The 24,823-nt window shown below is 40.9% G+C and overlaps 1 protein-coding gene across 1 annotated transcript in view; it reads left to right on the top strand.

Moving 5' to 3' along the window:
• Positions 1 to 1,022: 1,022 nt before the first annotated feature.
• The window catches only part of RUNX2 (runt-related transcription factor 2), an 85,180-nt gene continuing 61,379 nt past the window's right edge, over positions 1,023 to 24,823 (top strand). Inside the window, exons 1-3 of the mRNA XM_010012447.1 lie at positions 1,023 to 1,112; positions 6,036 to 6,192; positions 11,857 to 11,961. Coding sequence (XP_010010749.1) covers positions 1,023 to 1,112; positions 6,036 to 6,192; positions 11,857 to 11,961 — 352 coding nt within the window. The remainder of the gene's footprint in view (positions 1,113 to 6,035; positions 6,193 to 11,856; positions 11,962 to 24,823) is intronic.

Genomic DNA, 24,823 nt, shown 5'->3' with positions numbered 1-24,823 from the left:
CCCACCCTGAGGAACCCAGTACCTCACCCACAGGGGTGTCCCTGCCACGCTCCCTGCTCCCTCGTATGGGACTGGGGGATTTGGGGTGCTGGTGCTGGGGCTAGGGCTGCAGTTCGACGGCCAGGCTGGGGGCGCAGGAGTGGTACAGGGGGACCGGTGCTTTGCCCCCTACCCCTGAGGCAGCCCGTGCTGAGATGGGGCTGTACGGGGAGGCCGGGGCTCTTGGGAGGGCCGGGGCCATCACTTCTCCTGGTGGACACGCAGGGAAGTGTCTGGCCTGAAGACACTCTTTGGCACGGTTCACGCATTTAAATAATAAATACCACCCCGATCCACTCCGGGGGTGCTGCTTTTAATTTTCTGTTTACATCCCCACGGCGTGCTAATGAGAGGAAAAGATTTTCCAAAAGAACTGTAGCAACAACAACAATAATTGAATGCTTTAAAGCAAGCCCTTGTCCTCGCCTAGTGATATCTGGAAAGTGTTCTCCTGGAGCTTGCTCTCCCATGGCCTTTGGTAGGGAGAGGGCAATGGCCTGGGTGTCCCAAAGCACCTGCCCCAGCAGTGGGGTGGCCCTGCAAGGGGCTTGTTGCTCCCACACCCGCTATGTGAAAAATAATGTGCCTGGAAATAGCTCAAAGATGGAAGAGATGGGAAACAGCTTCACCCAGTGTGTTTCCAGAACGTCGCCTTGTTCTGGTGTTTCCCGATTGCTAACTGCGTTACCACGGCTGTTCAGCCGCGAGAAATCAGTAGAAGCGGTTAGATGAGCTGGTGTTGAAGTGACTGGGGATAAAGATGAAGCTTTGCTTCCAAAACATTACAGGGGTGCAGATGAGGGTTGGCTAAAGCATAGGTGAAGCGGCTTGGAGAGCTGAGAGTAGCAGGAGGAACAAACCCCTTGCACGGGGCCTGCTTGTGCAGGACACAATGGTTGGGCTCGGTAGAACTAGCAGAAAGATGGGTTGTGTTGCGTGTTCATGACTTGGTGTAGCACTCGAAGGCTCTCTAGGTGTGGATCATGGTGACTGATTCAGAGGGGCTGCGGCGTAAGGAGAAGGAGATTTTGGAGGGTGGTGATTATCATTTAATTGAGCGTTACATTAAGTTGGTATTACAGTTACTCTTTATAGAAGGGATGAGGGAGATCTTACTTTATTGCACTCACGTTGCAGTTTTCATTTGAAAGGTCTGAGCCTTCTCCTACCTTACAGCAATTCAAAGGATGCGGTCGCAGTTCATTAGAATAAGGGAAAGATCTAAACTAAGTATTAAGCTCTTTATAATATTATTTTAATAAGAATACTTACATGTGAGAAAAGGCTAGAGAAGGGATTAGTACATTTCCAAAGCTTTTTGTGTGCATATATGTACACTTATGTCATACATTTGAGTCCTACAGCTGACAGGGAGGTGTAGATCTGACCAATTTACTGCTGCATCAGGAGTGCATCTTGCCCCTGCCACCCTTCTGCTGTGGCTGCATCTGTGTTTCCGCAGATGCAGTGCATACTTTTAAAAACATGCTGAAGATATTTACTCCCTCATTTATTGGCAAATTAATTTGAAACTCACTTGAATTAATTTTAATCATTAAAAAAAATAAAATAATTTTTCTAAATGTAACTTACATACGGCTGCGCAGTGGTTTTGCACCAGAGAAGTTGCACATGTCATACAGTGAAACACTTGACTGTGATAGAATAGAATATAATTATCTCTGGAAAGGAAAAAAAGACAGATTTGGGCTATTGAAATCTCAGCTAAACAGTAACTTGGAAGTAAAATAACTCACAGACAACATAGTTTTTGAAGTTTTATTGGCAATAAATAATATGATGATGATAATGTTTTGAGTGGTGTATTAAGTATGTCATAATTCTCTTGCAGAGTTCTAGTTAAAAAGTACTCTGGATGTAGCACTGTTTTAATTTAAAAAACAGATATAAATCAAATGCAGGAGAGGAAGTGTGTTATAAACAGTGCTGGTTTGATTATAATTTTTTTAAATAATGTTGGCTTAGTATTAGATTGGATTTTAAGAATTAATATTTACACGCGCTGGAGAAGGAGTCCCTGTTGATTGTCCTAAAAAGATTATTAATGCAGACTGGTTTTGTGGGGAAGAGTAGTAGACATGTACCTATTAATTTAGCTCTAACTATCTATTAATATTGCAGCATAAAATAAATGGATATTGTTCACCCACGTCCAAACTATATTCGTTTCTTAATCTTAATAGCCAGCGGTACTTTATTTGAGTAGAGTCATCAGGATTTGCCCCTCAGTTTATGTGTCTGCCTGGGAGTTTTTACTGAAAGTCGTAAAGACCCAAATTGCCACTTTAGATGTGACATGTGGCTTCTGTATGATGCTGAGAGTGGCAGAGTCTTAGTGGATCTAAAGACAGGGTTTAAAAAGCGGACGTGAAGCCTAAAACCTCTCTCCAGTAGCACCACAGTAGTTAAGGGTCTGTCAGCATTTCCACTCCAAACCCCAATTTTCAGAGTTTATAACTCAGCTGGTTTAAATAGCTTCAAGCTGAAACCTGCTGTATAAATTGTCAGCCCAGATGTATATTCTGAAACAAAAAGAAGTGCAAATCAGCTATTCTGTTTTAAGTTACAGAACATTAAAATATTTTTAATAGTATCAGATGCTCTTTTGGCAATCCCTGGAAAACGCGTTCTTAATACAGATGATTTTACATTCAGGGGCAGTTTGAATTTGGAGTTTCACAAGAAAATTGTTAAAGTGATAGATATCAGTGATTGAGAGGAACTATTTAGCATGTACGCTGGCTTTTTTACTGAAACAAGCATTTTAGTCTGCAGAAAAGCTTACTACCTGCTGTTGTATAGTAGTTTTGCTTCGTGCTTATAACTTCTGTCTTTAGGGTACATACTTTGGCCAGTTTAAATCCCACTGGACCGAAACTGGGCAAACAGGTTGCCTAACCAGATGAAAATTGTGTTATGCGAAAAAAATACATAGTTATTTTCAACTTGTAAGAATCGGTTTGCTTGTATTTTGTGGCTTCATCTGACTTTGTGTACCTTTTTGAGCTTTAGTAACAAAAAGGAAAAAAAAGCAAATTCTAACTTTAATCGCCAAAATGCGAAGGTGGTTTAATGCGGAAAATGAAGATTTTGAAATATTTATGTTTGAAGAATAGGTCAGGAATGGGCACTGTGGCTGCTTTTAATCTTCAGGTTTTTGCGCACTCATTCATTTCACAGTGAACTTGCAATCCTTTTTCTAAGAGCATGTAAATAATTCTAGATTCATACATGGCAGATAATTACCAAATCAAGTTTTATGCCAACAGTCCTTCAGTATGTAAAGTTACATTTAAAAATTCTTAAAATTATGTGTATTTCTCCAGGTTTCAAACTTGTTTTGCAAAGCTTTTTTTTCTACCCAGTGATATTATGTATGTGTGCAGTAGTCTTTCATGGCAAAATACGAAATTATGAAAAAGACAAGAATTTTACTGCAGCAGAGCTTCCCATGTAATAGGACTTTATTAGCTAAAGTTTTCATTTTCCCCTCTGATTTCAGTTTGTCTTTTCCTTCAGTCTTCTCATAGCAAGATGAATAGTGATATTGCATCATACTGCATCCAAAAGCCAGTGCAGCTCAGTAGTGATGCAGTTCTTGATTAGGTGCAGTCAGCCCGGTGACTCTGGCAGTGGTACGTGCAGTTTTAGGCTGATGTCTAAGCTGACAAATTGAACTGACATTGTTGAGTGGAAAGGGTAGGGAGGAAAGCCCTGAAAAGCAACAGGGGACAAGGGGACCTTTTAAGAGGATTTGGTCCCTCCTGCCCAGGTGTTGCAATCTGAACCCATGTTGGGGAGACCGGGTTGAGACGGAGATGCGATTCTGCCTGCTCAATGCTCTGGTTACCTAGAGAGAAAGAGGTGAGCTGAGGCTGCAGTCGTTCTGCTCCCTCTTCCGAGGCCCCTGGCAGGCTCACACTTCCTCCTGTGCTCTTGGCTTCTTTGCATTTCTGGAGTTAATGTGATTTTTTTTACTTTTTTTTTATTTTGGTTCGTGAGATATAAAAAGCACAGGTTGCAGCTCCCTGGGATGCCAACGTGCGTGGCAGCACTGTCCAGGGAGAATGTGGACTATTGCACACTGAGAAGGGAGTGTTCTGTGAGTAGTCTGAAGCCCCATGCGTTAGAGTTTAAGCCAATACTCATTTATTAAGGGTTAGAGTCAGCTCTATCTAATCTGTTCAGCAGATTATTGTTTGTTATTTGATTATTATTTATTATTCCTTACACCTCGCTTTGAAGCTGTCAGACCCGGTTGCTGTCAGACCCAAGGCAGTGAGTTAGTGGGACCTCAGATCTTATCTACAACGGTGGTTCCTGTGTTTTTATGTTCAGGGACGTTCACGTCACTTTACAGTAAAATCTTTGCTTCGTAGACAGGGACCTCACAGTATTTTGTGGTGAAACTTAGTTTTCACTTTTGGGTGGTAATACCTGGTGTTTTTATGGAAAAGCAGAAAAGCACCAGGGTAGATCCTTTTTATCCAGTATTTCAGCTTTACTTTCTTCTTTCTCTTCAATATTTCTTTTAAAGAAGACTAGCTGTGTTTTTCAGTAATATAGTCTATTTTAAATATTTCCAGATTTTGTATGCCCTTGCATTTGTTTTAATCATTTTAGAGAAACACTGTACAGTGCATTGGGCTACTCTCCCTATATATTCAGAACTCCTCGTCCTTTCCACTTAGTTAAGATTACAGTGCAACCTGCAATTATTAGTTTCAGCCAGGATCATTTCTGGGAAAGACTTTACAAACAGGGCTTATGACAAAATATAATACATATTTCAGGAGACAGAATAAGTTACTACAAATAATATAAAAAGTCGTATCTGACCATGTAAACTGGTAGAAACTGCAAGACTTCATGTCTCAAGATTCTTATTTTTCCAAGTTCAAGATCAGCCATGCAATATTTCTGAATCTCTTCTTGTTGTGAATTTATTTCCAGCATCAGTATTAGGTAACTGGGCAAAAGGAAATAATTTTCTTGGTACTACTTTGTGACTTCTGTGCCCCATGTGAAGAAATGTGTAAAATTTCTTTGTAGTAACTTTGTGTTTCCATTTATTTTTATTTTTAGAAGTCAAAATGCAGTAACAGTGTAGGTATCCCTGGTGCTTTCAAATCAGAAGACAGTAGCTGTCTGCTCTGTGGCATTTATTAATCAGATGTTGGAGTGGCTACAGAACCACTGAAGCATGAGACTATCAGCTAGCTGAAACATAAAGGAGAAATACTTTGATATCTTCTGTTCATCCATCCTGGAATTTGAGGGAGGTATCAGAACTAACCACACACGACTCTTGCGAGCTCTATGAAAATTTACATGCCTGCAAGGAAATACAGCCTTTGTTTTGTATTGCATCTAAAGAGTTTGAATTCCAGCCATCAAGTCCTCCATCACAGCAGCGTCTTGGGTGGAGAGCTTTGTCTGCTAGTGCCCCTGGTGCCATTCCTGGGATGGGTGGATGGGGGTTTCTCTCTAGCTCGAAGTCTGAGGAGCTCCAGGATCAGGGTGATGGTGCAACCAGCAAAGAGTAGAACCGAATCTGGGGGATAAGGCTGCTAGTAGCAATTACTAACTTTCCATTTCAAATGCATTCCCGCGTATAATTTATGGATACAAGCCATGCCTCATGTTTTCTCTCTGCTCACTGGTTGCTAAGAACAAAGTTGGCCTTCAGGAAGCATTAAACCATACACTCTGCATAAGGATGTTGAATGTTTTTGAAGAAATGTAACAAAGAAGAAACTCCCTATTAGGCTATGAGAAAGGGAGACAATACAAGATGTTTCTTTGTTTGTGGCAGTTTGTTCTATGTTCAGCTAATACATGACTCTTCACCACAGTGAGCTGGAGAAGCTGCCACAGAGCTTCGTAATGAGGGTGGCAGCCTGCAAAGCTGGAATGGAGACACGTGTTTTCAAAGTGTTGCTTCACGAGTTGTGGTTGTCTTCCCATTTTAACAGGTGGTGGCCTTAGGAGAAGTGCCTGATGGGACGGTGGTCACTGTCATGGCTGGAAACGACGAGAACTACTCTGCAGAGCTGCGAAATGCTTCTGCTGTGATGAAGAACCAGGTGGCCAGATTTAATGACTTACGATTTGTGGGCAGAAGTGGAAGAGGTAGGCTGCTGCATTCTCTATGTCCATCGTGAAGTAAACCCAATGTCTAGACACCAAACTTACTTTGAAACGAAATACTGATTAGTCTGTAAATACACCATTGTTGCCCTTTCATTTGGAGGGATGAATGCTTGTTTTATTTGCAAGCTTCAGCACTTTTGCAACTTAAACAAATTGAGTTTCTCCTAAGTTTTTCTAGCTCCTCCCATCTCTGTACACTTTTATCAGACACAGGTTTTGAAAAATGGTCCACGGAGTACCTGCTTCCCTATTTTAATCTAACAGCATAGGTAGACAGAAGTGGGGATATTTGTGATCTGAGTTATGTGGAGTCAGAGAGTGTATCTCAGGCCATGGCAGTGAGAGATGGAGAATTCCCTTTAGCAGTAGAGCTGCTTCTGAAGTTACAGAAGAGCTATAATTAAAGGGATTTTGCATATCATATGTGCTATAGGTTATATTCTTTAAGGGCTTACATCTTTAAAGGCTCACGGCTACTGGTGGAAAGCTTTCTAGCGACTTCCCTACCCTTTACGATCATACTGCATATGACTTGCAAAAATAAGCTGTACTTTTCTTTTTAGTAAACTGGTTGACTTTTTATGAATTGCTGGTAAGCCTGGGCTTGAACTAAGTTTCACCTTTACTTTAAATGACAGGGTAACTAACTCTTTTTTTGAAGAGTTAGAGTGCTGTCATTGTCTTCCAGCTGTGTAGGAGCTTCCTATAATCTGGAAACTGCCCTGCACGCATAGAAATCCTTTGTAATCAGTGCAAGTTTGCAAGAATTCCTTTTAAGAGTCTTGTGGCTGCTTTCAAATTTCAGGTAGTGATTGAAAGGATAGCTTGAAGGAAGCTGGCACTTCAGTATTTAGTGCAGGAATCTTCAGAGGCACTTGTTCTGTCAGTCATTGATTCAACCAATATAATTTTTCCTTTATGTATTTGAAATAATTATTCAGGTTTTGTTGGGTTTGTTTTTTTTTTTTTTAACTAGCCCTGCACAGGGCAAAGCAAAAGAATAGAAGCCGAACAATTGTGCTGGAAAATCAGCAATAAAACTAATTTCACAGTAATATTCTTTAGAAAGCACTTGCAATTCATCTTAAAGAAGGAGAGTATTTATCCAAAAAAACCCCAAACATAGGGCAGAGGCCTAGGTAGTCTAAATCAGTCTGCATGCTTTTGCATGTGCTTCCTGAAAGTAAGTCCATAAGCGTGACTTACAGTGGCTATTTTTTATTTTAGTGACCTGGCCAACAATTCTCTTTATCATTTTACAACTTAAGAAGTACCTATAATAAAGAATAACTTGAAAGATGGAATAACTATTGCACCAGTAATGCAATATAAATATGGAGTTCATTGCCCTTTGGGATAAGGTGTTACCTATCTCTTCCATTTGTCTTGCTTTCTTTAAAAAAACCAGTCTGCTTTGTTTTTCTGCTGATGGATTAGGTTTGAAAGCTTTCTGGCTCCATCACTACTGCTGCCTTACAGTAAAAGTTCAGTAGTGTATCAGTCTTTCAGTAGTGCTGAAAAAGAACTGAAATGTGATGGACTGCTACCTCTGATCTGTGAATTTCATTTGAAACTTGTGATATATACTTTTTATTAAAGAATAGGAAGTGAAATTGAGGGCCTAAAACCTCAGTAGATATGGCTACGGACACACATAAACACAAACTTCTGAAAATTTGTTTCCAGTACTTTAGTTTATATTTGTATCTAGCAGACTTGGAATAGACTTTTTCTCTGATCAATCGGGGTAGAATCTATGGAAAAGTGATAGTGTACTTTTCAAACCCTCAATATATTTATTTAAGAGACTTCAAAGACAAACATAGGGTGTGCACTGTTTTACTATATTGGCTTTCTGAGTTTTGGCTAGTTTCCCAAATAGCAATTTTTATATTTAAAAAAAAAAAGGAAAAAGAAAAGGAAGAAAAAAGACAGACTTAACTGCTTGCAGACTTTTCACGCATGGAAGATGAAGAAAGCTTCTTTTGATGAAGTGTAATTATGTCCAAACAGAGCTGACCCCCTCCCCCTATATTTCTTATGATCTTAACGGAAGAAAGTAGGGCTTTTCCTTTGAAGCAGCCGGGACTCAGTGGAGGATCTGAAATGCTGCATTCTGCTGCCAGAGGCAGGATGGAGAAATTGGTCCAGACTTGTCTTCCAGACTTAGAACAGAGAGGAGGAGAGAGAGAGACGGAGAGAAGGAGAAAGGGTTATCATTAATGATAGATTTTTAGAACTCTGCTTAAAATATCAGGAAAAGAAAGCAGTAGTTACAAAGAGAACTGAGAAAGCTCCTTACGTAGACAAATATCAGTAGATGGAGGTCTTGAAGTAGAAGAGGAAAAATAAAGTAATAAAGAAATCACTTTTCGGTAGCGAGAAACTAATCCACACCTGTTCCTGACTTTAGATTTACATCTTTCTAAACAGCTCGCTCTTTGATCTCTGTATCTCTAAATTTGATTGTGGAGTCTGAATCATCAGCTTACCACTTCACCTCCTCTCCCACGTTTTTTTCTTGCTTCCCATGGCTCAATGGAGAAACTTGATTTTTATACATATTAATGTTGCTTGCCTGACAGAAGCTTCAGGTTTTTGTTTGTGTAATTTCTCTTAAACACCTTTTCTGGATTCATGAGGCTAAGTAACTGGGGCATTTTGTGTGAATGCAGAAGTTGTTTGTATGTGGTTTTCAGGCGGTAGCTCACTTTTACAAGCCTGATCCACAGCACAGAGAAGAAAGAATTCCTGTCTTCAATAAGCAAAGGATCATAACCTTAATTTTGTTGTGTCCTGATACTTTAATCACATTAGCATCTAACTGAAAAAATATGCAATGCACACAAGCTGCTGAGTCTCCTTTCAATCTAATTTCTGGGGTTTGCCTTGTGCTTCAGCATACGTCCATCTCGTCTTCCTCTGTGTCAGCTCAGCTCACATGTGTGAATAACAAAGAATGCACAGTTTAGACACACTGAAGCAATAGTGCCAGATGACTGCTTGGCCAGGGAATTTAATAAAAGAGAACTACAGTTAGTCTTTGGCCTCTGAAAATGGATAGTTGAAATGACAAAGAGCAATAAAGAAAGGTGATAAAAAGTGCATTAAAGGATTTCGTAGCTGAGGAGGGATATCTGTGAAATATCAGTGGAAGGCACAAGCATCACTGAAAGAGGGGACCCTAAAAATTTACTTTGCTCATAATCCTGTAATATGTCAATCATCTCTTGAAAGCTCTGGGAGCTGAATGTGCTGGCCCGGCCACACAGTGCCCTGTGAGGAAGTGATGTATCAGTTACTGAGTGCGAGAGGGCTTCGTCAGTGTTACTGCATCAATGATTTGGTTCGGTGGAATACCAGTTAGAGAACAAACCCCTTTCCCTTTCAAATTAGATGCTTACTTGTTCAGTTTAGGCTGGCAAAGAGGTGACAATTTAGCAATGCTTACAGGTGAGGTTGAAATGTAGCTCTATATTAAGGCATGCATCTTTTTCTGGCTACTGCACTTTTGGGATATATTTAGTGCAGAAGACCTTGCAGTGCCTTTCTGTAGAATGATTTTATAGGGTCTTAGAGATAGTATATTTTGTTGGCTTAATTTTTGGTCGTGATAGACTTTTATAGTGATTTGGCGTAAATAGAGCAGTAGCATTGGAAGGCCAAACTTTTCATTCAAAGGTATATGGAAATTCCCTTTAGTGTCTTTGTTACCAATAATATTCTAATATTCTACTGATTTTTTATGGGTAACTGTGACCTGAATGCCACCATCATACAATTTATTAGTCAGAACTTTTTGACATGGTAAGCTGGTGCCGAAGGAGGCTTTAAACCTGTCCCTGGCAGATTATATACATCCAAGCAATAGTCTGAATTCCTACTTGGAGAGGGATAAAAGGCATGGATCCTTTTCAATCCTAAACAAGCAGGCACGGAGGCACTATGTGCTTCAGCAGTGCTGTTGTTTGGTGTCTAAAGGCTGCCTATGCACACTCTGATGCTGGGGACGGTGGATGGGCAGGACTGGATAAAGACTGGACGTCCTCCATACACCTAACCCTCCTTGTCCTCTGATCACTCTCAAAAAATCTGACAAACAGGCCATTTCTCAATGAAACCGGGGAAAGCCACACATCTCCACTGAGATGACAGAATTCGGCCTCCTAAGATTTTTGGCACCTTTGCCAGGGTCTCGACCTTCCCTCTATCCTGCATCTGTTGGAGACATGGGCACAACTGGAACGCAGCTACACCTGGAAAATCGTTTTACTCTAAATGACAGTTATATTTCCTTAAAAAAAAAATTCATGTCACATTCTAGTTTGTGAAAAATATAGCCAAGACAGTTTGAATTTGCACTGCTGATAATAAATGATGCATGTCGCAGGCAGGTTTGGGGGATATACAACTTGGACCAGAAAGAAAGACCAATTACTAGATTTGACAGCCAAAGCTCTGTTCTGTATTATGCCTTCTATATAAGCTGTTCTATATTAGGCTCAAAAAAAAAAATGCATTAAGTTTGTGCTGTTACATATCATTGAAGATTTGTGTCTTGATTGAATGCCTTCAGAGTTCAGCAAGAGGAAAAGCCCTAGCAACAAAAATGCACGTATGCACACAGGGAGGAGGGGGGTGGGGGGGAAGAGTTTTAAGTGTCTGGTAAAGTAGCAGCTTAAATGAGCATGAAGGCCGAAGTTTGCTGACTGTTTTATTGAGTCACTGTTGTACGCCCACCTTTTCCTGTCTTGAAACAGTTTTCAGTTTTGACTATCTGACATGACTAACCGTTGCATATCTAACAGATTACAACTGTCAGTGAGTCTCCCAAACGGGGGCCAGCGCCGTGTGAGAATGTGCACTCAGACGCAGGCAGCTCCCTTCATTTATTTCTTGTTAACGTTTTCATTCAGCTAAAGGCTGCGGATGATCTTGTGAAACCTCTGTGTGAATTCAGACTTTGAAAGATAGATAAATAAATAAATGCAGACTGACGAGAGCAACGTACGTGCACAGAGCAGTTTCTCACCCTCACAGGAAAGCTGGGGGTTTTCTCAGTATTTCATCGATGGAATATATGTAGGAAAAAAAAGTGTGTTCCAGTAATAATGATATCATCATATTACCCCTGGCATATGAAGGACAGGAGACACTGATTCCGTGTTAAAATGACTCCCAGGAGGAAAATACATTCTTTCCTCATCTTATTGTAGTCAAGTCAAACAAATGAAATGATAAAACTGTGTGAAGTAAATAACATGTGGCCACATTCTGCTCTCTGTCACACAGCTGCAAAACTGGAGTAAATTTTTGAATTATCTGACTTGCTTTGGATTTACACCACTTTCAATACAGAAAAGAATTTGTCTTGTCCTCAGCAGTGAATCACTTTTGTTCTGTCATTGTATGATGACCCATTATTAAATAAGAAACATTTAGATTGTCAACATATGGACATATTCTTGACATAGAGTAAAACTGAAGGGGAGGAAAACTCCTATGGTCAGTTATGTTTTTAATTTTCACGATTGTGGTAACGACAGGGAATAATTTTAAACATCTCTGATTCTTTACTGAACATGCATGTGACTGTTTTCATGTTGTAATCACTCACTCCTTGTTGTTTTTTTCCCTTTGTAGGGAAGAGCTTTACTTTGACAATAACTGTCCTGACAAATCCCCCCCAAGTCGCTACATACCACAGAGCTATAAAGGTTACAGTGGATGGGCCAAGAGAGCCAAGAAGTGAGTATTATATTCTTATTTTTACACTTACATCTGCTTAATTTTGTTTAACAGAGACCCGTAAATGAAATACATGTCTTTGTCAAACATTGGTTCTTGCTCAGCAAAATACGTAAGCGCATGCTTAATTTGGAGTGTGTTCGACCACACACATACTTGCATTATACACACACTTAAGTGCTTGGCTGAATTTGGGCAATCACGAACCTGATTCTCATTCACATCAAGGTCTTGATACACTATCTGACAGTGTAAATGAGAACTAAACCCACTGTATTTATATATAATCTGATTTAGGCATAATAGACTCAATCCTGCAGCATGCTGAATTCCCTAAACTCTTGTAAGCTTCCAACTGAAGGCATTTAGAACAAAATAGGAGACTCATCTTTCAGGATCAGTCCTAGCGCAGAGAGAAAATATATAATATAGTGTCTTTTTGTTTGCCCTTAAATTCTTTTGCCATCAGATAATTAATGCACCTGGTTAATCTCATCATAGCTCAAATTGGTTTTCAACTGTGGACTCATCATAGACCCCTGGGGGCCAAAGAAAGATAAAAAAATCATATCAACAGCATGGTCTTTGTTTCTTATTTGTGCACAGAAAGTATGTTTTATTTAAACAGAGCCCAGCAGATTTTCTCTTAGCATGTTTATCTCATAGCAGTGCACCTTCCTAACCTAGTAAGAATCTGTGTGCTCTGTTCACTGGCTATATTTTTATGACAATTGTGTTTTGTCATGTTCTAGCAGTTTTATGGGCAGCATTTACTTTTAGGTACAGTCAAGTCTGGTTAATACATGGCATTTTATATGGCTTTCTCTCTGTCTAGCACACTTAGCTGGTAGCCAGTTTCACATCGTATGGGTATCACTGATGAGCCAGTGGTGGATTTTTTTCTAAATCTAAATAACTTCTATTACTCTAAAGACTCTTTCTAAATTGATTGGATTAACTACGTATAGCTGTATTTAAATTACATTTAGAGATTAGGAATTATTTGATGAACAACCACATTAAAAAAATCCCTACAATGCTTCCATCTCAAGTAATTATTTTGCCTTTGATCTGCACATACAAATGAGACCTTTAAGGAGTTTTCATGGAGTTTAGTTTACCACAAAGACTGAAGTGGGAAAACATAGATAGAATTCATGCAGTCAAGTGTTTCTCATGATAATACACGCTACGGTGTCACCTGCTATTGCACTGAGAGATCGGATCTGAAATGCCTTCTGTAAGAACTGTCCAGGCTGTAGAGTTTCACCTCAAATAACAGAGAAGAAAAAGCAAGTATTTGATTATGTAGATACTTGCATTGCTACCTGCTTACAGGTGGAGTGTCCGTCTGTCACAGCAAGGGAATTTTTGTTCTGGCTTCTCTCCTGAGCTTACCCAGTTCTCATTTTTAATTTTCACTTGTAGCTGGTGCTCTATGTAGCTTACTTGGAGACACTGTGCAAACTGCTTTCATAGGGTAAAACCAGGGAGTAAGTTACGAATCACTGAGCCATTCCTGTTTGGAGGCTGCTTCCGTGTATATATTGAGGCATCTGCAAAAGAGGAAATCTCCCAGCAGAGGACACAACCGCTGTGGAAGAGCAGAGTGGTCTGAAAATGGTGCAGAGAACAGCTTGGACTACCCTTTGTAGCACAGAAAGGGAGCCTACTTGCATTGGGACTGACCATTTTATTGGCCAGTGGACTAAAGTGAGGCTGTGTTCGTATAACTTAATAAGATTTCCAAGTTCTGTTGGAGTTTCTTAGTTCAGACCTGAAAGGCCTCTGTACTTGATACCTGCCTGTTATTCTCAATGAATAGCTTTTGCAATTAATAGCTGAATCTAGGATTGTACAGTAACATAGTTCCTTTTTTCCTTCTTTTCTCTTTTTTTTTTTTTTTCCTGTTTAAGAAAGCCAAATTTGAGCTCAGTTGTCCATTTGTATTTTATCATTTTGGATAAATAATTTGTGAAGCTGTGCTCTGGAGTCAGTTTGGTTCTGCAAATTCTGTTACTGCCATCTGACACTTTCAAGGCTATGGCACCTTCAGAATGTCTAGTTATTTTAGCTCCAGTGAGCTGTGGGAGTTTCACTGAAGTTCTGCTTCCTTATGAGAGCCCCTGCACTCATGTAGATTTATTACTGTTCGGTAGTAATCGTTTAAGAAGTGTTCCTGGCATTTATGTTGCATAAGGAAAATTAGGTGGTTGGGGGCAATAAGGAATTATATTCAACGAGTGGCTCTGATAGCTAATGTGTTTTTCTTAACAAATTATGTATCAGCAAATAGTGCCCCTCTCTGCCAGGATCTGTATTTCACTTCGACATCTCAAGCATGTTATCCTAGCTTTCCTCTCTCTGGCAGCTCAACCAGAGCTGTCACATCACAAACAACTTTTTTCTTAATATACACATCTGGCGTTGGCAGTTGGACCAGCTTCATAAGAGCACATGATCATCATTCATTACAAGATTAAAAAGTACCCCATGGCATCATTGATGTTTTTTAACTTTGATCTTTTGCAGTTGTGATTCATCTCAGTTATAAGACTTCCCTTTAAAGGAACACAACCGATGACTTATTAGAACCTTCGTTCTAAGTAGCATAAACATAAAATTATGCACATCTTTACAAAATGTCATTTACTTTGTTGTCAGCTTATCATTTTAAGACATGACATCATGCTTTAGATCGTGAATTTGTAAGGCAAGGCACTCTGACCTTCTGTTGGCAAGTTGACTCAAGTGAGCGAATGCTGCGTGCTTTCCAGCAGCAGTAGGAGCAGCAGCAATACCATGACAGATACCGCAATCATTTAGAGCCTGACTTCAAGAGTGCTGAATAGTCATGGCATGCAGTGGCTCCAGTTGGTGTTTTGGATGCTCAGCACTTCAGAATGTCAGATTCCTAAATGTAAGTGCCATTTAGTTGTATTGAACATATGCTTGTAGAAGCTCACTGCCTTGTCTCTCTGTTATTATTGTAAAACTTTTTGGTAGAGTCAACAGTGTCAGGTTGTTCTGTTAGGAAAACCTGCCCATTTCTATATGAGAAAAGATCTTCTGTTGAGTTTTCCTTGGGAAAGATTTATTTATTTTTAATTATCTATTTAGGTCTATCTAGATTGCCATCCAGGGACATCTGCTGTGTTCTACAGTCTTTGTTCTGGATTGAGATAGCACAGTGCACTCTGAGTGATGGAGTCTAGAGAAGGGGTTGTATAAGTGCTTTGGGAATCATTAGGAAATTGTGCAGATACTTTTCTGTCCTCATATCCAGGATAAAACTTCTGCCATATGCAGATCTTAGCCAGCAGAGCTGCCTTCCAGCTGGGAGAGCTGAAAGAAGTTTTCCGGAGAAATAAGTTGTCATGAGGTCATAACTGACCAACAGATAGCAGAGATCACTGTAAATGAATTAAAAGAGGAAAAAAACCAAAACAATAAAACCCCAAACCTTTGCCTAAGCCCCCCTTGAATGCCTTTGCCTTACCTCTTTACAAATAGAGATAATGATTTGCCCTTCCATAGGCAGTAGGAGATGTGTCCTCTTTTTTGGCTGCTCTTGGTAGAAACCCAGTCAGGAGGGAAATTGGGAGGAAGGAGTGAGGAGAATTCTATATATATTTATATTTTGCCTGGCTTCCAAAGACTTTAGTTCTTGTCTAATTAAAAGTAGTCTCCAAAGTCACCAACCACAATTTTATCAGCATGAATGGAAAAGTAGTTCTGAGCTTTGAACTGAAGCGTTTCAGTAGGAGAAAACTGCTCTGCTTCATTCAGGTCCTGAATATTTCTCTGCTGCTGCAGCTTGCAAGGTGCACACGTGATGAAAGGTATGAGCAAACATTGCCTTTTTGTCTGTGCACGCTGCAGAAGCCAGCGAAAGCCGGCAGAGAGATTCTGCTCAGCCTCTCTATTAACTGTTTGGCTGACCCGGCTTATAAAACGTAGATAAGTAATTGAGATTTTTGAGATTCCTCGACTTCAAACCCTAACAGCTTTTAGGAAGTCCTGCCGCTTTTCTTTCAAAGGCGGAAGGTGGAAGGATAAGTCTGGGGCTAGTGGAATGTGCTTCAGAGTAGAACAGCTTTAAATCTTTCAGGTTTGGGTTGTGGGTTTTTTTAATTTTTTTTTCTTCTTTTTTTCTTTCTTTTTTTTTTTTTTTTTTTTTTTTCCGTTTTTTTTTGTTGACTGCCTGTCAGGAGCTGGGCTGGTGGCCAAGCAGGAAATGACACATCGAGAGGCATTTGTGTTGTGCAACATTTTGTGGAACTGATGCAAGGATACATTGTCTGTTTACGCATTCCTCTGCTAACAGCCTGCATGGCAGTAATTTTATTCAGGGACACATGGCATGCTACAGCAAGGAGCTAGATCCTTAACATCTCTTTATGCAGAATTATCGCAGCAGTTAAAACACGCTGTGTGTCCCCTGTTTAGAATATTATCTGGCTTGCCTTCAAAACCCACTCTACCAGCCCCCCTTCCTTCCCAAGAATATATTGATTTGACTGTGGTTTCTTGCTCTGTAGTAGGTTGGGGCAGTGGAGAGAGAGAGTTTGCAGAACAAGAGGAAATTTTACAGGCAGGTCCTACTTTGTGCATCCACCCCAGACTGTAAATGTAGCATCACTGTTTCTTCAAGCGATGTGTTGCAGGAACTGAGCACAGAAGTTTGCATCGACGTGCATTTTGGCATGGTGAGGAGACTTTTAATTAAAGTCAATGCTAACTACCCTGAGATACGATGAACGAGTCCTGGGGTTTCATCCAAACCAAAGCTAGAAAATCTGTGACTCGCACTGGTGTTTTTCAGAGTGACAAATCTCTACTGAGATCAGCTGGGTTATTCCGGATTTCTCCCAGCGTAAGTGGGAGCAGAGGAAGGCAGAGTGGGCGGTCTGGCGGTTTGCAAGTTGCTCTAAATGACTTTGTGAAGCTCAACATTTGCCTTATAATGCCCCTTTGTAAGAAATGAGGCAAAATGTGATTGTACAGCCAAATAAATGTTCAGCGTGGCTATACTATGGGATTTAGGCTCTGTCCTGTGACTGTCATTATCATATTTAAGCCTGACCACAGTCCACTTACAGGCTGGGACCTGACCTCTTATGCTCAGGTCCCCAGTAAGGAGATGTAGTGTTTATGATTTCAGTGGCACACTACCAGGTCTTTTTGCAGTGTAAAGTGCCAGACATCATAGTTTCACTCACTATCATTCACTGCTGGTTAATTTTTTTTTTGCAAATGTGCAATTTCACAGGCTGTGCTAGTTGGGGACTGGAGCTCCTGAGTGTTCCCAGAGGCTGTAAGAAACTGGTGGGATGATTCAAGTGTTCCTCATCAAAGGTGGCAGGCTTCATATATGCCAGTGGTTTAGGTTTACGTTTGAGATGGGTGTGTAACCCACAGAGCAGTGCTTCTTATAGTTACCCCAACCACCATGCACGTCTTTAGAACAAGGTGAGCAGGAGGCTGTCGGGGGTGGTAACTGCATCCCAAGGACCAGTCGGTTCTTGTTTTTTCCACTGTGGCTAGAGAGGGGCTGGTGCATAAAAACTCATCATCGGAGGAATAGGCTGTGAGAGTAAAAATAATTCATTTTCCAGTGGTCGTAACTTTTATCTGCCGGTGTGCTGGGAAGGGTAAGATGAAAGTGAAACCTGCTTAGCTCACTTATGGCTTGAATTCATACACTGCAGTTCTGAAATCTCAGTGATCTATGTGGCACCGTCTGGATGTGGCCATAGGAGGACATTGTTGCGCAGGAATGTTGACAAAGTGACCATGTATTCACTGTTGCAGGGAGAGGGAAAAGGCTTTGGGAAAATTAAGTTAAACAAATGGGTAAGTCTGAGGATAAAGCCATTCCTTAAGATGTCCTCACCAGTAGTAATGCTGTCTCGGTTTGTGTTTGTCAACAGAACGCATTGTTTCCATCCCATTACGGAGGGAACACTACTTCCAGACAGTCTATACCTAGTACATTTAGCATGTAGGATGACCATCATAGCGTTCTTTTGATATTGCGGCTATTGCTGTTTGTATGGAAAGTGTGTCTCCAAGCCATAAATAAAATCACAGCCCCTCTGCAGAGCTGTGCTGCATAGTCATATGAAAAGAGGGTTTCGGCCTCGAAAGCTTACAGTCTCCGTGAAAAATATTGATGGGAAAAGGGGTTGTAACTAAACAAATGAAGTCAGCGGTGGCAGTGAGTCTGTTCTGTATCTCCATATAGCACAACTATGAGGAAAGGAAAAGTGAAAACCATTTTTATAGGTCTGTGACTACACCACGTAGGTACTGTGGAGGAAGATGGTATAAAAAAAAGACATTAAGGTAGCTTTTCCCAGACCATTTTGTTCCGTACTTTCCTCCCAAGAGAACACTTGTACATCTTTTCTTTTGCAATGCATTTAGCTTGTTGCTGCTACTATGAGCATTTTTTTCCTCATGCTTCAGTATAACACCTCTTATACCTCTCCCTCCACTTTCCAGAGGGGGTTGAGAAGTAGGGAACAGGGCGTATACATCTGTGAGACACTGCATCAGAGTAAGTAGAGTACTAACGTAGTTCCTCCTTGCTGTCAATCCCAAATTTATTTATAAGGGTTTTATAAAGTTTATTTTTATTCTTCATATAAACTTCGTTCTCCACTGAAACATGGTCATCCCAGACATGAAACACAGATGCTGATTTAACCAGACAAGGAATGCAGAAGAGGAAATGAGGACGAATATCATATTTAATTGAAACTTCAGGGGAAGAAACTTAGTAATGATCTCATGCTGCATTATATTTGGGATGCCAGAAAACTTACTCTTATGAAGAACTGGGTTCCTTAATACGTGTGTCTGCTCAGATCCCCTGTTTCATCTCTCATCTACAGTAGACCAGCTTACTCAGCAAAACAGTGCCTCACTGTCTACTGAAGGTGGCTTTCAGTGCCCCAAAAACTAGACATGTAGGGTGAGTTTCCTCTGAAGTGAATGGAGAGACCCAGGTACTTGCAGAGAGTGATTCATCCCACCTATCGTAATACCTATCTTAGAGTGCAGTGAACTGCTTTTTAGAGCTATCTGTCCCTTTCCATTGATTATAAATGGAGGCTAGATGACTAGCCTAGACTAGGCACCCTATGTTTGAGATGGCTGAAATCAGATGAGATTATGAGATATTTATAGTCCTAAGGTGTACCTAATGACTGCTGTGAAATTCAGACAACCTGAGTTAACTTGGAAGTAGGGAGCTCAGGGAGTGATAACAATGCAGTCACAGATACCATGGAGCTCAGCATGGATTAACCAGGTTCTTGGGTGTATGCTTTGTCTTCAATTGAAATGTGAACAGTCCATGCTACATTTCTGACAATGTATGAAATTGTTTAAAGCTGTCTTTGAAGTGTCTATACAGCTGCCATAATGAATGCAATACATACGTACCTTAAAAATTGATGCTATCTACTAAGGCATCATTATCACCTCTTGCAGGATTTCAGTAGTCCAGTACTGCTCAGGTCCTACTCAGTTTGGGTTGTGTGAACTGCTGAGATTAGAACTCAGGTAATTTAGGCGTAGTATTCAATAAAATTCTCACACTAACTAAAATACTGCAGCTGCAGAAGAAACAACTTAAAGGTGGTAATGCACTTTATTAAGTGTTACCTAAAGGTGAAGAATATTGGGGAACACTTTTGAAGATTTTCCAAGTTTCGAACTTCCCTGCTTTACATCAGAATATATTAATTGTTCCTTCCTTTTCCATACTTAACATGCTGCCCATTCTGCTTTGGTTCTGAGATGTAATCTTTCCCATAGCGTGGGAAGGCAAACCCTTTTACCTGATTATTGCCGGCATAAAGGTTTGTTGCTTCCATCAAACTCCTGTACCTTCATTTTGTGAACTTTACTCCTACTTCATAATACCCTACTTCTTTAGCAGCCCAGCTAATTTAAATTCAGGATGCCAAACAGGTATTAATCAGGGTGCTTGCAAGTGTAGAATCTGCTTCCTGCCTGTCTGTAATCCATGTGAGTAATGCCAATTAGTTGTCTGCTTCCTTAAATCTTCATATACTTTCTCATTCTTTCATTCCCACAGTAGTAGACGTGGTCTTAAATGTCACGTGCAGTCACAGGCACTTGACAGTCTTTAGTTTCATTGCTCTTGGAGCTCAACAGATAAATCATCACCTCTACAGGCACCAAGAAGTGTGCTGTGGAAGAAACGGATAAGTCCAGCTCTTGCATTTCTAATTTAATTTGCTAGAAATGGGGATCAAACTCATTATATGTCGTGAGACAGGTAGGCAATTATATACAGCAGCTTCACACTGGTGCAGTATCTTCCTGGAAAGGAGTAGGCACTTGCAGGCACTGATGTGGTATGTGTTTGTTTACACATGGTAAATCCTAGATTAGATTTGCAAAAGAAGCCGATTTTTAATTGGTTGTATTAAAAGGGATCAGAAATCAGAGACTACCCATCAAAAAGAGATAGTACTCACAATTTGTTGTATTTTGAAATTCAGACCTGTGTTTCTCCGTACAGAAGCTGGAAAAGAATAGACCTGAAAATACATTACAGAGTTGCTGTGTGGTACAAACCACTGGCAAGGAGTACAGAGGGTATTATACAGTTTTTGCATGTGTACATACATAATAAAGGACATAGGTTCAGATTCTTAGACAACAATATACTTCAATTAATTCAATGAATCTAGTGAATCTATCAAGCACTACAGACATATGAAATGCAATAGAGTTGGTTCCAGGTTTCTAGCGTACCAATTAAATTTAGAATAATTTAACTTTTCATTCCTTGGGTCTCTTACCACCATAAACTTTGGATCTGTGGAACATGCTTTTTGCTTTTACATTGGACCCTCTTTGGCTTTGCTGATCTGGGCTATGGGTCCGCTCCCAGTTCTGGTCTTTTTTGATGTCTTTGAACACTTGTTTGCAAAACCAGTGCTATAGTAAAATTGCTACCACTGTACACAGAAATGTTGCCCACACCACGAATACTGTGTTCAGTTCTGGGTCCCTCATTAAAAGAGAGATACTGAGTTACTGGAGCGGGTCCAGAGAAGAGCAAAGAGGCTAATGAAGGATCTAACGCACAAGACTTAGGAGAAACGGCTGAGGGAACTGGGGTTGTTTAGTCTGGAGAAGAGAAGGCTCAAGGAGGACCTTATTGCTCTCTACAAATACCTGAAGGAAGGTTGTAGTCAGTCTCTTCTCCCAAGTAACAAATGGTCAAGAGGAAACAGCCTCAAGCTGCACCAGGGGAGATTTAGACTGGATATTAGGAAAAGCTTATTCCCTGAAAGGGTAATCAGGAATTGAGACAGGCTTCCCAGAGAAGTGGTGGAGTCACCATCCCTGGAACTGTTCAAAAGCCATTAGATAAGGCCCTTAGTGACATGGTTTAGTGGTGGTCTTGGCTGTCCTGGGGGAATGGTTGGACTTGATGGTCTTGAGGGTCTTTTCAACATAGTTGATTCTATGATTCTACAGAACAGGGTACAGCAACAGAGCTGTGAGTGCAAATGATTCAGTGTTTTAATTCATCAGCTGAGCAGTCAAATTGAAAACCTTTTTTGTAAACGGACATATGGGTAGAATTTTCAGAGGCATAGGGTGGGTTGACTCTCCTTAACTGTGGTTGCCTAAAGGCTAGGTATGGTGGTGTCTCAGCAAGTCATCTCTGGCCTGTTGCAGTCAAGAAGGAGATGAACATAAGTGTTAGAAGCTAGTTTATTCCACCCTAAGTATCTACAAGTGTCAGTGTGCAGATCTCTGAGGACAAGCGGCAGTGAACACTGGCTGCAGAGGGAATGTGGAGCAGCATGGGCCACAGGCCTGGTGCTCGGTGCCATGCAGGTATTTAAACAATAAATTGGCATTAAACAATCATCTTTAAACAAGCTACCTGGCTTACCGGCAACTGCAGCAGCACACAGCTTTGAAATGCTTCTTTATATTCCTTTTTATTGTTCTTTAAACCTTTTAAAAAGGGGCTTTAATGCCTGCTTTTTCAACAGCCACATTGAAGTGTTGCTCTCTGAAGCTCATTACAATTTAGGATGTAGGTGAGCCCCTCCTCGTTAGACATAAATAACCACTGTGTGATCTTTTATGTTTTCCATGCCTGCTTCGTTGAAACTTTCAGGCACTCAGTGCAGAAAGGTCTATCCTGCTTTAAAACATTTCCCCATGCTGATGTCCTTGTTACTGTTCCTCTCCCAGAGGCTGTGGCCCCTACAGCTCAGCAGTAGTCTGGCTTTTATACGTGATCCTCATCAGCTTCACGGCGAAGTCAGACAGTTTAATTAGCCTTTATCTTTTGCTTTGGAAGAGTGAGCCCAGGGTATGTCTATTAGTGCTGTGAAGAGGTCTCACGCCACAGTATTCATTGCCTGCGGTATGACCCACAGTCATAAGCACCCCTGAGAATTAGGACAATTACAACACATGAAGGATACTCAGACTCGGTATTAAGGTAGGGTTTTTGTTTTGCATGTACCTACTGATCTGTGTTATTAGTTTCACTTTTCCTGATATTTGCTGTTCCTGAAAGATGGCAGCAAAAGAGAAGTGTGATAGCAGTTGGCTTGTACAGATAGTCTTTATTATAGACAGGTAGGAGACAGGTTGGTGCTTGCAAAAACCAGATAACAGTGACTGTTCTTTAGACCCAGCTCCAGGATGAAGGAAGCTTTCTGGAAGCATGTTTACTTCCATGTGGGTGCAAAGTAAACACCTCACTAACTATATACATGCTGTGCAATATTAAGGATTAAAATGAGAACTATTTTTCTCTGGCAAATTGGGGTAAAAGGGAATAAATGTACATTTAAGGTATGTAACAAGGGGATACTTATACACCAGATGAATAATAACTTGTTGACATAAAAGAAATAGATCTTTTTTGATTAAAGGGCAGATACTTCTAGAGCTAAGTCTTGCTTTATGCATACACTATAGACAAAAATTACAGTAGGAAAAGCCCATGTCTGAGCACTCAGTTTTGGGACATGCCAAGATTATGGTTATCAGTGCAGCTTTAATTCATGCCTGTCGTGTGTGTGTGACAAGACAGTACTTCACCATAAGAGCATGTGCTGCTTTAACCATGGGACAGCAATGTCCTGTGGGATGGGGCACACCCAATTACTTTTATTCTTCTTTTTTAGAGATCTAACAATATACAGTGTTCAAAATGCCACTCTCAGGTTGAGTTAGTGGTGAATGGTCAGTGCTTCTGAAGAATAAATCTGAAGGTCTCATACCTGGCACTGGGAAAAGCAGGAACACACGGTGAATATGATCTGTGAACACTGGTTTAAGTAACTTAACTATTGTCACAACAAAAAATCATGTGGCAGGAGCATAAGATTTGTGGGCCAGTAATCAGTTACCTTTGCCAAGCTGTAATCAAAGCTTTTAGCTGATAAAATCTAAGAAAATTCCATTTTATGAAACTTTATTTTTCAAAGTTTTATAATTTTACCAAATCTGGAAGGATTACCACCGAGATTAAAAAAAAAAAAAAAAGCCAAACTGCTGAATTTCAAATCTCCACTCCAAAATGCAGCAACAAAAGAAGCTTCTTCAGGAAAATATTGCCAGAAATATTTTTCAAGGCGCTACGTTTTCCCTGCACTAACTTATTTCCAGGAATGTCTGAGACATTTTGGTGGAAATTGAAGAAACGTGTTCCTTACTCATGCAAGAAAAAGTGGAATGCAAACAGTCAAAGTTCAGTAAACTTGCAAGCAACTGAAAATTGGGTCTTATAATGGGAAACATTGGGCAGCTTTAATGATAGGCAGTCCTACCAGCCCCACCTCTAACATTTAATCTACCATGGTATTAATTTGCACTGAAGAATAATCCATTAGCTTCAGTGTAAATCCTCCATAGAAAATTAACTTGGCAGTTGGCAGGGTCTCCTCATGGGCTGCAGCAGCTCTGGTATTGACTTCCACAGGTCAGGTCTTTGGCTGCTGGCTGAAGGGGAATGAGTGAGATGCCATCTCCAGCAGTGCGGGAGAGCACGACATGACTCCTGCCTGAGCGCTGGGGACGTGTTGGAGAAAGCAACAACCTTTGTTAAAGATGAAACAAGGGCCACCGCAGCCTGCAGGGCCTCTGGAGGTGTTGCAGGTTAGAAGGCAGCGTGCCTCCAGGCACCAGCGTTTGGCAGGACTCTCCTTCCCCACCCTTAGCCTCTTCAGAGGGGTAATTTGGTGTGCGTACACTTCAACTGAATTGGCACGGTCCACACAGACGTTGTGCAGGCTGCAACACACACGGGATGCAAGCCGAGAGAGGCTTGGGCTGCAGACCAGGACTCCTCGCTGTGCGCACTGCTGCACCTCAATGCCACTTAGCTGCACCGAGTGACAGTGTGGGCAGTGGTGCTTCTGAAAAAGAGTACTTTTAGGCAAACCCCGTTGTGTTTAAGAATGACAACCGCAGGAAGTTAACGTAGAAAAAACCCCTCTGAACTCTGCCCTAAATCCCTCTTGGGCTTGGCTATGCACTGCTCTCTGAGTCCCCCTTAGTTCAGGTGGAGGCACCTCGATCTTTGTCTGGGCACCATCTGAACCTCGGAATGGGCAAAATCCAGACCCGGTCTCATTGCTGAGGTGGAGTCAGTGAATGTGGAGAAAGGCACTTCAGGCTCCTGAGAGCCTCCTGGGGAAGGTGTGGAGCTATGTAACATCTGGGGCAAATGACCAGTCCGTCTTCAGAAATAATCTGGGTGATAGGTGCAGCCAGAGGCAGGGACTGTGGTGGTTCGGATACCCTGATGTCAGCCAGTAAAAAAGGTACTTACTTGTTG

The sequence above is a fragment of the Nestor notabilis genome, unplaced genomic scaffold (genome assembly GCF_000696875.1).
Source record: "Nestor notabilis isolate BGI_N333 unplaced genomic scaffold, ASM69687v1 scaffold3124, whole genome shotgun sequence".
Classification (NCBI taxonomy): domain Eukaryota; kingdom Metazoa; phylum Chordata; class Aves; order Psittaciformes; family Psittacidae; genus Nestor; species Nestor notabilis.
Note: the sequence above shows the minus strand (reverse complement) of the source record. Positions and strands in the feature narration are given on the sequence as shown.